This window comes from Sinohyriopsis cumingii, chromosome 19 (assembly GCF_028554795.1).
Source record: "Sinohyriopsis cumingii isolate HCF-2022 chromosome 19, ASM2855479v2, whole genome shotgun sequence".
Classification (NCBI taxonomy): domain Eukaryota; kingdom Metazoa; phylum Mollusca; class Bivalvia; order Unionida; family Unionidae; genus Sinohyriopsis; species Sinohyriopsis cumingii.
Genome location: NC_142979.1, coordinates 68,188,400 through 68,202,648, shown reverse-complemented (window position 1 = coordinate 68,202,648; position 14,249 = coordinate 68,188,400). Strand labels below are relative to the sequence as shown.

At 35.8% G+C, this 14,249-nt stretch overlaps 1 protein-coding gene across 5 annotated transcripts in view; it reads right to left on the bottom strand.

Moving 5' to 3' along the window:
* Nucleotides 1-14,249, bottom strand: part of LOC149775888 (NAD(+) hydrolase SARM1-like) — a 100,965-nt gene that overhangs the window by 69,321 nt on the left and 17,395 nt on the right. For 3 of the 5 annotated variants that reach the window (XM_089944031.1, XM_089944028.1, XM_089944030.1), the window contains exons 3-6: nt 9,167-10,777; nt 8,047-8,223; nt 4,847-4,971; nt 61-296 (exon numbers count right to left, since the gene is read on the bottom strand). In XM_089944031.1, the coding sequence (XP_089800157.1) occupies nt 61-296; nt 4,847-4,971; nt 8,047-8,223; nt 9,167-10,702 (2,074 nt within the window). In that variant the 5' untranslated portion in view covers nt 10,703-10,777. The remainder of the gene's footprint in view (nt 1-60; nt 297-4,846; nt 4,972-8,046; nt 8,224-9,166; nt 10,778-14,249) is intronic. The other 2 variants (XM_089944032.1, XM_089944029.1) reach the window with 1 other exon arrangement.

The following is a 14,249-nucleotide window of genomic DNA, read 5'->3' as shown; positions in this document are numbered from 1 at the left end:
TAATAATTAATATGTAGTTAACCTGTATGCACTATGTACATAGTGTCAACTCATACACACCATCTAAGTGCTGCAGGATTATCCTCCTGTGGATTCCATTTTTTATACCACACTCAGTCTTCAGCTCTTCATCTGTAGTGGTGCCAAGAAGCTCCCTGTCCATGCCATTCCTCAGCATCTGGTAAGTGTACTGAGACAATTCTGGCAATATGCCCATCAGCCATGGATCAATAGATGTAGGGTCATACGAAGAATAATCTGCTGTGACTTTCAAGTTTACAAGCTCTCGCAGAAACCTGTTTATATAAAATGAGCTTGATATACTTTGTTTGTCAAGTTTTGTCCTTTATATTAAAGTGATACATCTTTTTTTTTCTATTGCTGAGGTACACGGAGGTAAGGTGGTTTAAACAATCACCACTGCAAAGTAAAAAAAGGCAGCTACTTATGACAGGTGTTTGTTTAACAGAGGTTCCTTTCTAATGCAATTTAAAATATTCTGAAAAAGTGGCTGCTTGACACAACTTACATATGTGAGTGGGACTTTTAAGACAGCTTTGATTGAATATTATAACAATGATGATGAGGGTATTACAAACAATATACATTGTATAGTCATTAAAATGGAAAGTCAAGTATAGTCATTAAAATGGCAAGTTGCCCACTGAATAAACATATATATTCCCTACTTTCAACTGCACTGGTCCAAAAGGGCCTACTGAGTAAGGCAGAATGTATATATGTCAAATATGGATGAATCAATGTAAAATCTAGGTCACAGTGACCATCAATGGTTTAATGTGCAAATTAGTAACAGAGAAACATCTAAATATCAAGTTTTAAATTGGAACAATGATCAAACAATGAACTTTTTCACACAAAATTTAAAGAGAACTACTGAGTATAAAATATAGATCTTAGAGACTTCTTCTGGCAAAAAGATTGTATGCTAGAAACTCATGTGGTCATGAGCTAAATTCCAAATGTTCAGCAAAGCCGGTTAAAATATGAATCATGTAAGTCATGATGAGCATTTTTTGCTGTAAAAGAGGGGTAGTAATAGATGCATACCACGATCAATTTTATGATTCTCGGATAGAACATGCCTGAGAAATAAATTCCAACTCAAATTTTAATCCAAGTCAGCGAAGCATACAATATGATTGATATTGACCTACACATGAAATGAGGAAGTAGTGCTCATAAAACTGCATCTCATCTCCAAGTTTCGTGCTTGGTATTGTGTACATAGAGCATGTGAAAAACCTGTGTGGTTAGGAACAAAATGCAACAACCTAGGCAAGTAAAATAATATAGGTCACAGTGATTTTTGGGGATATGGGTGTGATATTATGAGAGATGCATACAATCATCTGTTTTAATAATTACTGCATGAACAGTAAAAATATCAAACTGAACGAAAGTTAGTTAAATGCAAAAGATGGGTCACAGTGTCCTACATTCAAGTGAGGGTGTATTACTCATCAAGAAGCCTCCTCTTGCCATACTTTGAGTCCAGTTACAGCAGAATTATACAACAGAAAAAACACCAATGTGGTCATGAGCTAAACGCCAAAACTTGACATAATCCAGTACATGTTTAATGTAGGTCAAAATGACCTTTTGTTATATGGGTGTAGTACAAAATGAGAATACATATAAATCACCAGGTCACAGTGACCTACATTTGTGATGATGCATGCTGTCACCAAGTTTCAGAATTCTAGGTATAACAGTATTTACAGCGTACAAAAATCCTGAACTAAATGCAAAAACATAACCAAGATGTTCAACCATGGATGCTGACACCTGGGGTAGTACAAGAGCTTGCCTCTGCATAAGAACTAAAAACAAATGTGTTCACAGAACATGGACACTCCACTAGTACCTGAAATTTACCTATATGCAAAACAAAATCAATGTGCATGGGATATACAGATGGATGCACATATGTATGGATGGGCAATGGTAATACTGTAAGAACTCCAACTGCTGCAGTGGGGCATAAACACAATGACAAAATGGTACAGGCAATGATTAAGGACTACAACATCTCAGTGACATGCTCTAACTGTGTATACCTTTACTTGATGATAAGACATAAATGGATCTGAAAAGCAAATTAATTTTAACCAACCTCCCACCCCTCCATTCTAAGCCTATATTACTGCAGAACAATATCCCATAGAGATACTCTAAAGGAGTAACAGTGACACTCATATGTACATCTTGTTATGATAGTCCCCTCCAACCCCACCCACCCACCGTGTATCTGGTCTGCAAAGAATTTAAAACAAAATGTTAACACATTAACCCCTGGAGCTTTTTGTTGTTTTCGCCTGAAATTCAAGTAGGAAACACATTTTGAAAGCTATTTCTGAATACATCCTAATACATCAACTTCCAGGTGATTTTATAATGCCTAGTTGTATCAGAAACATCATTTTTCCGTGGCTATTTGGCTCGCGCATGAGCAGAAGGGTAAAATTTGGATTTATTTTTTTGCTTAATGGACCCATTGTTTTCGTATCAAGACCACTCTTCATTCCCAATGCCCATCTTATCATCGTACTTTTTGCAAAGGTTCATCTGTATGTTTGCAGTTCATACCAGTCTGCCTTAGATCTGAGACCAAAAAGTCTAAAATCCTGACACAAAATCGGATTCCAACCACGGGCAAATTTTGGGTGGAAAAAAATCGGGTCCAAAAATTGAGGTTATTCCCTCTGTATTTTGTAATACAACTAGATATTCCAGATTATATGGCATCATTGTAGAGCTAAATCTGTCTACCTTTCTATAATACCACCCATTTTAGTGTATCATACATGACCTTGACGCCACAGAGCTCAGCAATAGGCTACTACCTCCTGCCACATAAACTCGTCACCAGGGGTTAACGTGTTAACCCTTTACCTCATGCAAGCGTCTTTGGACACCTCTACTCCATTTGCATGGAAGCGCCTTTTGATGCCTGCTGTAAACATCAGCCATTTTGAGCTGGTTTTCGTAGAGCCACCTTTGGAGAAAACCCCCCATTAGATACTACATTCATTTCTGCGAATGACAATTACGTCAGATCACGTAGTCACTATTTATGCACTGGTCGATATCTGCTATTTAAAGTAACTGGGTCGTAATCTCCACTCTCCAAAATGGCGGTCACGGATTTTATTCAGTACTTACGAAGTTTTCACGATTAGAATTACAACTATGAAAGATTCAGTAACTTAGGTAAAGGCTCTGATATTGATGTTGGCAGCAATTAGTTTTTATAAATTATCAAATTCAGATGACTTAGTGATGTAGAGGCAGACGAAAAACATGTAAATTTCGAGTATGGGAAATGGCAGCTATGGCTGGTCACGCGGCCTCACTGACATGACGGTGAACGAGTTCTCTCAAGATTTTAAAGCACATAAAAAATTCTTCCATGAAAAATAATTACACAGCTATAACAATCAGACTTTACTCTTAAATTTTTTCACATATAATAGATGTGTACCAAAAATGTAAAATGGTTAAAATTGCTGTTAAACGTAACATACACTACATTGCTTAACAGTTCACAGGCAGGCCTATGCGTATGCGGTCGGCTAGGTAACAGGTGTTCTATTTATAGCATGCTGCACTTTGTCACTATGCTCTATGAGGTAAAGGGTTAACAAAGATTTTTTAATTTTTTTACAAACTGTCAAGGAATGGCTAAATTTGTAATTTATGTGCAATGTCGATGCACAAGTGATTAAATACACAAGGAATATTCAAATTGATGACGTCATCAAAATGCACCCATTAGCACATTAACCCCATGAGATTTTTGTTGTTTTTTCCTGAAATTCGAGTAGGAAACACATTCTGAAAGCTTTTTCTGAATATATCCTAATACATCAAAGTGATTTTCAAATAACCTAATGCTTAGTTGTGTTAGAAACATTGTTTTTCATTGGCTATTTGGCTCACACATGAGCAGAAGGGTAAAAGTTGGATTTCCTTTTGGGGGTGGGCTTAACGGACCCATTATTTTCGTATCAAGATCACTCTTTATTCCAAATGCCCATCTTATCATACTTTTTGCAAAGGTTCATCTGTCTGTTTGCAGTTCATACTGGTCTGCCTTAAATCTCAGACCAAAAAGTCTAAAATCTGGACACAAAATCAGATTCCGACCATGGGCAAATATTGGGTGGAACAAAATCGGGCCCAAAAATGAGGTTTATCCCTCTGTATTTTATAGTGCAACGAGAACTTCCAGATTATTTGGTATCATTGTAGAGCTACGTCTTTCTACCTTTCTATAACACCACCTACTTTAGTGTATCATACATGACCTTGATACTACAGAGCTCGGCAGTAGGCTACTACCTCCTGTCACATAAACTCGTTGGCAGGGGTTAATGTGTTCACAAAAAACTGTAATGTTAACAATGTCATTGTAGTTAATACAATCACAGTGCTACATCAATGCAGAAAAGGTTAGCCCCATTGTCTTGCTATTGGTTATCGGCTAAAGCAGGCACAACAAAAATCCATGACATGTCCTGTGTATTGTTTTTTGATCCTTACATAAAATAAGATTCCTGCATTTCAATACAGAACGAAAATTGTCTCTCAAAATTAAATCATTATAAATTGGACTTTTGAGTTTTCAACTGAGTCCCTTGAGGGCAGAGCCTACAATAATATTCTACACACAAGTTATCATTACACTGGAATTATCACTATATCCCTAAACACCGTTGTAATAAATAGTAGATCTCCCTATCAGGACAGTGTATCATAATATGTACATATATAAAAGGAAACCTTAGTCACATGACTTCTATTTAATCGCACACAGGCTTACCTCTTCCGTGCCATGCGTGGTTTCATTTCAACACTTTCAAGCAGATCCTCTTCCTCCATTTGAAGAAGTAGGTCCCCATCTATCTGACAGTCAGCAAAACGTTGTGCATACTCCTTGAATCCCACCTGAAACAATAAAATGAAATAGTAGTATTTTTTGTTCAGGCTAGAGAACATTCTCGACCATTAAAAAATCATCCTCTATTCTTAGAAGATAAAGTGAAAGTTGAATGAAGGAAGATGACTGAGATGATGTGGAGGCATTCATAAGCTGGGGGGGTGGGTCTAGTCAACCTTTTAACTGCATGAAATGGACAAACCGAAAATATTTAAAAGTACATTTTCTAACCTCAAGTATAAATCAAAATTAAGAGCCAATGATCTGCAGAAATGTCATCAACCTACTCAATTGCCATCCATTTGGCAAACAATACGTAACTGAAACTAGAAGTGAATTCCAAGCGAGAATGAAAGAACACTTTAGGGATATCCATAACTAACCCCAGTGTCTAAATACTTTAACCTATCTGAATATGGCATAAACTCTGTTCATTATCAACTAAAAAAATTGTAAAATCTGATCCAGAGCCTTCTAGTAGCACCATTTATTGGAAAGATCTTTACTGGATACACCCAGCTAGTAGGAATCACACTCACTGTTTAAATGGGAGTCCAGGCATTTTTAACTTGAAAACTGAATGAAGCCTGAAAGTATGTGTAGTCAATGAAACTCACAGACACAGAATTATTGTTGCATAATGTGCTACCAGATCTGTGTCTATGCAGTTTGTTAGTAGAAGCACAAAGACCCTCATCTGTTTGCGCATTATGTAACAGCAGAGAAGGGTCTATCCTGTTTGCAGTTGAACTCAATAATCATATCTTCCATCATATGACAACCATCAAATTAACACATGTCCAATAACTTCCAGCTTTTATCCCCCAAGAATCTGAATGTACCTTTTTATTCTTTTGTAGTATAAAACCTTTTCAAGAGGCTTATTGTCCCTTTCACTGCGAACTTGTATTGCTTTTTGGATGCCATTTTTTGAAACTTATATAAGCAGCAGCTAGATCACGCAGATGTTTTGTATGAAAAAATATGTGCAGTTTAAAGCATCTGCAGTACTCCTGCAAAGTTAGTCTGGTTCTCTGACCAACTCCACTAAATTTAATATGAAACCCAGATCCAACTCAAACCAAGCCAGTTTCCAGATTTTACAGCTACAATCATATTTCCATAATTTGTGCTTTTATTCCCAAGTCCATATTTTAAGGGTCATTTTCACAAGCATTATGGTCAAATCATAAGGGCTGGCAGGTCTGTTGCTGCACCAATCACAGAAGATTCTCCACTTTGCACTGTAAACTGTGAAAGTGGATTACCACCCAGCTGAGACAATGCAGTTTTGCAACATGCTCAAAACTGTTCCTGGCAGACTGATTGCCCAAGATGAACTAAGCATGAAGGTAGAGAATTTGTGGACAATTGTGGAACAGAAACCCCATGTTCTGTGATAACAGGTCCCTGCTTTATGTAATCCAGATGGAAGACCCTTTCGATCTGATCGAACTGTTCCGCAGCCATGCATACCTTTAGTCGAAGCTGAAGAAATATGTCTGGAGGTGCAAAATAAATGTTGATGTAGACACAATGTCCAAGACGAAACAAAGGTTCCATCAAATCAAGAACAACCCTTTGTCAAGATTCAATTCTGGATTGTTGTCAGTCCTTCCAGTATAAACCTGAAAGTCCCCAACATATCCATTATGAGGATCCACTCTAACCCATACTGTGATGCCTCTCTTGGTCTGTTTTAAAGTCACATACTGCTTAAAGCCAGTTGTCCTGAAAATCCAATCATTGCTTCGTCAATGGACACATCACGATGTCGGTTGTATTCTATAGTGCATGTGTTGCAAATATGCTCCAATATTGGTCGAATATTGGCCCACATTCCAGACAAGATTATCCATGTCAGTTTAATGTGCTTACCTTTTCTACTGAAAGCACTCAGTCCTGCCCATTGTGTTGATGCTTGTAAAACATAGCCTATACAGATGAAACCTGATAAGAATGACATAAACTTAAGTGGACACTAAACAACCATGCAAATGCTGTTAAAAATTACAAATCACGATTTCTAGACTGTAACATTAGATACTATGTGACAGAAATCATTAGAAACTATGTGACAGAAATCATGTAATAGGTCAGGCACATATTATCTTAATGAATGTATTAGTGATCAGAGCAGGCAAAATTAGTCATGTGTTGCTTAAACAAACTGTGAAGTGGATGCTAGTTAAGAATATAAATTTCAATAGAAATTACCCGCACAACCATCGTGGTCAGTAAAAATACACAATCAGCAGCCAAACAGCATCACATATACTACTGTTAAGTAGACAATAGTAAACAAATATGTCTTTGTGACCTTTTTGATCTGCACTATTATCCAGTCAGTGACCATAAACATATAAATGGTCCAGTATACACAATTGTATGCACATACTAGTCACCAGGGCATAAACTGGCACTGATGAAATTGTTGTTCTAAAAAAGTTAGATAACTTCTTCTCAAGAGAAATGAGCAAGAAATAGAGTATACTTCCCTTATGTGAGAAATACTGCCAACTCACTCAATAGTGGAAAAAATACTACTTGATCCAAGATTTTTGCAAGTTCTCTAAAAGAGCATGATTCCAAGCATCTGCAGAATTAGTAACTGAAGTATGGATGGGAGCTGGTGCCATTTCCTCAATCCACAGGTAGATAACTCTTGTACGTTTCCCATGTGAGCAGACAACTCTCAGCATTTTATAGCTAAAATTAACTGGAGAGGGCTGGGTTATTTAGTGGTCATACTCCTAATGTAATATGTGATGTGATTTGGATTTTTAACATAGCTTTAAAAAAAAATTCAGTCATATCACTACGATGTCTGCAGTGTAACAGTTTACAGTGATGTCTAGCACTGAGGCATCATGCCGCAGACATGTGGCATGATGTCCCACCCAGTCACATTATCCTGACACCAGGCCGACCAGTCCTAACACTAACCTCTTAATGCTAAGTGCCAAGCGAGGCAGCTGTTAGTACCATTTTTTCAAGTCCCTAAGGTAATATGATCAGGAAACATATTTTAAGAATAAATCTGAACTTTAATATTCAAATTCTTACGGTGAACTCTGTTTTACCTCTGTTAACCAATGTGCTACATCCTCTGTTGTCCAAAGTGGCACCTGCTGTGACAGCTTGTGTGGCACTTCCTCCCCAATCAGCTGTAAGGCCTCTGCAGCAAGTTTGGATACTATAGTACATGGACTGCTGGCAACTTTCTTAAGGGGCTCTATCACTCCAATGTTGTAAAATATCTTGTAAATATTTTATTAAAAGATGGAGTATAAATAATTGAACAGTTGATAGCATGGAAATGAATTAATCTAAACAATGTAACAACGATAATGTGTGATACAAAGTAACAGAGGTACCATATATACTCGCAAACTGAACAGATACAGATCTTCAGTTGCATAATGCACCAGATCTAGGTCTGTGCAGTTTGTTAGGACTAATCAGTAGAACAAAAAACATAGACCTGATCTGCAGGTGCATTAAGATAAGGCAGATCTGGATTTTTGTTGTTTGCAGTTTTACTCATAAGCGAGTACATACAACATTCAACTTTAGCAGGCTAGCTTACAAAATAGAAAATGAACGGACATTGCAGAGGTACATTTTCATTACAATATATACCGGTACTCTCTTATAAGTTGAGCCAAATTGCAAATAACAAAGATAATGATCTGCCATTGCATAATGTGCCTGCTGTTCAGGATCTATGATGTTTGTTCTATTTATTACTCCTACCAAATGGCACACACCCAGATCTGCTGACACATTAAGTGACGATAGATATGTGTCCATGCAGATTGCAGTTGGACTCCTCTTATAAGCAAGTATATATGTATGTTTAATACTCTTTTATAGTTCTATGTTTTTTTATCAACTTCAATCAAAATTTTATTTTTATTTTTTATTTGCTTTTGAACAGTACAGACATGTATATTCTGAAAACTCTCTAAGGTGCATAAATTTGAAACAGATATGTTTTGTATCTAACACTGGAAACAACTCTTTATCGAGTAAATCTGTGTGGTCCTTTTTATAATAAAATCTTAACACATGCATGTACTTACATTAGACAGCAAAATGTGAAGTATTACATTTCAATTCAACTCCATTACATCACATAACAGCATATGCCAACAATTACATTTAAATTATTCATAACTGTGACAACTATAAAAAGATTACCTCACTTCCATGCTTTGCTCTTATCCATACCTCCTGTTTTCCTTGTTTCGCCTTTATTCCTGCTTCCATTGCAAAATGAAATGCTGCCAGCGCTTGCGACTCTTTCCGTCTACTACATAACAATGGCTTCAGCTTCTGAAGCCAGTTTTCATCACGGCCCTGCCTGTGGAAGTAGTCGCTCTTGGCAAATTCTGCGGGCTTGATTGAGGTAATAAATGGGAATACAAGCTCTAGTGTTCCTGATTTAATCACACTTGCTTCTATTTCCTTATTTGAGACGAGGCTAGCTATTGCAAGACATGCATAATAACGGATTAAATTGTCCTCCATGAAGGCTAATGGGAAAAGCCACTCTGGTACCTTTCGAGCTGCCATAATTTCCTGGTTTTCCGGACCCCCAAAGAGAGCTAGATTTGCAAATGCTTTAGCGCAACGTCGAAGAATTTTTGTATTACTGCTTCGACACCAATACAATATCACATTAAGGCCACCATATTCTATCACTTTTCCCGAAACTTCATTTGATACTTTAAACAAATTCTCTAAAATTCCAGTTGTCTCTTGTGCCAGTTCACAGTTTCCAATATTTTTGTAAGTCATCTTAACAACCTTCTCCAACCCATCTTCTGCAATGGTCTCTCTGTTTTTTGTTGACATAACCTGTTCAAGGAGTGATATTGATGCCATTAGCGTCTCTTTACATTCTGTGTCACAGTTTTTCACGATCATATCCAAAATTCCTTCATTTCTTATAATATCACAGAGACAGTAAGCAAGATCCCTACCATATACTGGAAAACTCCAAGCATCCTTTAAAATCCCTAATATATCTCTTAAATGGGCTGCCTCTTCATCTACACTGACCCTCTTAAGGACAGTTATGCTACGTTCTAAATTGTAGCAGTAGTTCTGATACCGAAGTTTGATGTTGTCAGTTTTTAACACCCATGCTTGGTGGCTATCCTGGCAATGAGTTTGCTGTACTAATAATGGATACTTGGTGTAAAATGTGCACACAGGAACTTCTTCTGTGGTTGCAAATGCAGCAACAGTTTTCTCTTCTTGCACTTCTGTCTGTTCATTTAAAGTACTAGTTACAACAGACCTTGAACAAACTGATGGTAATGATAAAGCTGACGAGTAACTCTGCTGAGTTACATCTGATTCTTCCTTCTGTGGAATTGTGTCAAGACTCTGATCAAGCCTGAACTTAACTTTTACATCCTTTGACACTACTGGGGAAGTAATTTCCGATTCAGCCTCATCCAAGTTAGAGAGGTCAAAGTAAACTTTCGAAGTCTCTGAGATTTTAGTGTCATTTAACACATCCTTTTCTTTACTTACATTCTCCATTGAAGTGGAGGTGCCAATTTCCGAACTGCAAATATTGTGCACTGTTAAAGTCGCTTCTGATTGTGAACGTTCAAGAAACTTACTTGCATCAAAACCCTTTAAACCTGAGTTTTCTTCACCTTTAACTTCAATAAATGGGTTTTCACCAGAATTTTTCTTACTCTCAGAATCAGATTGATCCATTGTAATCTCAGGTAAGGCAGCTTCTCAGCAAAGTTTCAGCATTCCTACATCAGCCTGATAACAATAACTTTGTAACTGCAAAGAAAAGCAAATGTCTGTGTAGCACTGGGAATATTAACAGACAGTAACTTGTTTATTACCAACTTTATAAATCATTTATAACATGGAAAAAGTGATAAAATAAAGCTGTGAAGCATAAAATTTATTATGCCAATTTCAAAAATGTGTTGATATCATGAAAATACATTTTTTTAAACTAACAGAATCCAAGGAATAACAATTCAGTCCATTTTTCATTTGCAAAAACTTAAATGTTGCAAATCTGGCCTATTTTACTGAAATTGTAAGAAGTTTTTGTTCCAAGGTTTATTCTAGGATGCACAACCCTGGCATTCACATTATTTACTTAAAAAATTCACCAAAAAATGAATCAAATATGTAGAAATCACACATAAGATTGTTTAAGCCCTATAACTGCATCTTAGGTAAACTCTTTCTTTTATGTGGAAGGGGAATTCCTGCCCCCTTCACCACCACTACCAGTTTTCACTTCTCAAATAGACCCTGACTGGTACCAAAATATATGTATTATCATTTAAAACTTGAAAGTCTATTTACATTAGAGCTAGAAAAAATCCACCACCCAGGAGAATGAGACAAATAAACATTAATGCCTGACAACCATTTTTCCCATGGCAAAAGCCAAGTCGAACAATCAAAAGTATCATAAAAATGTTAAAATTTGTCATGGAATTTATGTATATTCCAGTTATAAACATGATCACTAAGCAGTCTATCTGGGTATCTACAGAAGGGTACCTGAATTATCCCTATATAATTCTGTATCTGAATGCTGACTGACTTCTATCCATAAGAGATACAGTACTCTCATCCTTATGTATTGGCTACACATTATCCAATTAGGTAATCAATCCATACTATCAGTCCATCAGGGTGAACCCTTAAAAAAACAAGACTCATGAATTTTCATTTTTTATCAACACAACATCATATCTTATGGTAGCAGTCTTGTTCTTCTCTGGCCTGACACACTTAATATCTATGATTCAGTATTAACCTTCCTGATTGGTCCATTGACGAAATGGGCACTCACCAATATGCATGTGATGGCTTCTCCTGTTTGCTATCTTCAGCCACTGGGAGATGGCAAGTTTTTAAAGGCAAACCAATCATAACTGTTATAGCATAATATGTTAGGTGATGGCTAAACAAAACTTCCACATGGATCGCTTAAAGTTCCTGACAGTTTAAAAATGGGATTAAAGATTGCATTCGATTAATGATAAGGTAACCTAACTGTAAGAAGAAAAATATAAAACATATATAAATTTGTCATCAGGGACAAATTCCCATTAGCAGGACTGATAGTGAGTTACAGTGCTCTCTGTGTGTGTATGTATTTGTATGTATGTCTATGTGTGTGTTAAAAAAGGTCTTAAATAATTTTAATTTGAGCAATCTTGGGGACAGATGAAATAATTTTCCAGACAAACAGAAAAATGCACCAGGCAACTGGAATTTCAAAGCTGTTTGTCACTAGGACTTTCAAGACTTTTATTTCCCTCAACATGTATCTCAAATGCTATTTCCTAATACGTGTATCTTCATTTATGATTTGCATTACAATACTGTATTCAAATTACATAACAAACCAATAAATAACATATATATCTACAGATGTATTTTGTAGGGTTATGAAGTTAACACTTTCTTTAAAATTGTGAATTTACAGATCTAACAAACAATATCTGTCTGGTCAAACTCTTCCCTATTAGAAACATTCAAAAAAAGTGTTGCTGCTAGAAACAAATGAGAAGTGCCCTGCCCTTTGCCCCACTGTGTGCACCTCTGCATTCTTAAGCTGCAAAATTAGCATCTTTGTAAATACTGTATCATTTTCCACATGCATCATATGATTTTACCTCATTGTCTTAATTGTTTTTCAAACTTGAATCTCTTGTTTAACTGATTGCACATATCATTCTTCTTGGATTAAACACCAAAGTGCAGCCGTATATCCTCAACCAAGTTGAACTTTAAGATCCATCTGCATTACTGCATGCAGCCTGGTGTGCAAGCATCTTTTGCTTTGCAATTAACTAATCCCAATGATGGGTTAGCTTGTTCTATTGAAACCACAAATAGATTCTGATACTGTGATACAAATTTACATATTATCTTATGGAAGAATATAAGTTTTAAGTCCATTTAACTACCATAAACAGACTGGTCTATACAATTTATATATTACTTTAATTTTATTTTCTTTACAAGTTCTTAAAAATATATATTAACATCTAAAATATCATCTTAGCGATAACTGCAGTGATTTACTTTTTAAATACAATCTCAACTATTGTTTCAAATATTACCACCAGCAGAACATGGGAGATAATGGACAAAGAGCCAACACACTTATCTAAATCTCAGTGGCCTCCCTTGATGACCATAAAGGCCATATTATCAATGTTTTATTAATATTTTTAGTTAGACCATAGTTTTCTTCAATATCAGTAGTAATATAAACTATAGTTGCTAAAAGTGAACGAATACTAGGCCGTGGGCAAGTAACTTTAAAACAATATTAATTTTGTACTCTGATTTCTTGCAAACAAAACCCTATTATATAATTATATCCACTGAAAAACAAATTATCTTAAGGTAAACAAAACAACAACATACATCCTGGCTTGAAAGCAAATTCCAGGCCCAATATATATATATATATATATATATATATATATATATATATATATATATATATATATATATATATATATATATATATACATGTATATATATATATATATATATATATATATATACACACACACACACACAGAGGGCTCGAAATTAGTGGTAGTCCGCTAGCCCCAGGCTAGCAGATTTCCTGTCTGACTATTAACTTTCATAATGTTGATAGTCCAATGGGCTAGTAAGTTTCAGTTATCAATAGTCAGCGTTTGTTTACACCATTCCCTAATAAAGACTTGACTTAGCAGATGTTCTGTAGAATCAAAGCAGTGGCCATTGTAAACACAGTCATAAAATATTAGCATGAGAAGATGAAGTCAATTTCTGCCTCGGAAAGGTGCATTTCTATAACAAGAATCCATCCGATTTTGTGCATTTCACTTAACAGCACAAATTATGGTCCCATCATTAACAACGTAAGTTTGGTAATTGATCCTAATTAATCTGATAACGAATTAAATGACAAAATGACATGGTATCACATTTTATTCACACGACCACAGTAACAAACTACAAAGCGGTATACCACATAAAAGAACACAGCAAAAGCTATTCAAAGAAATTAGTTTGCACGTTTATTTTGTTTAAGGTTCTTTTTTTTTGCTCGCTACCCAAACACTCCAACAGTCACAAACAGGAAACTACATATTTACATTTCCATCGAAATAAATATAAGAATTAGATCAATTTATTACAATTACGTTATTGACACATCCTTTCCATACAACTACTTTTTCCATGATGATAAGAATAGTTTTAATATTTTTCTCTT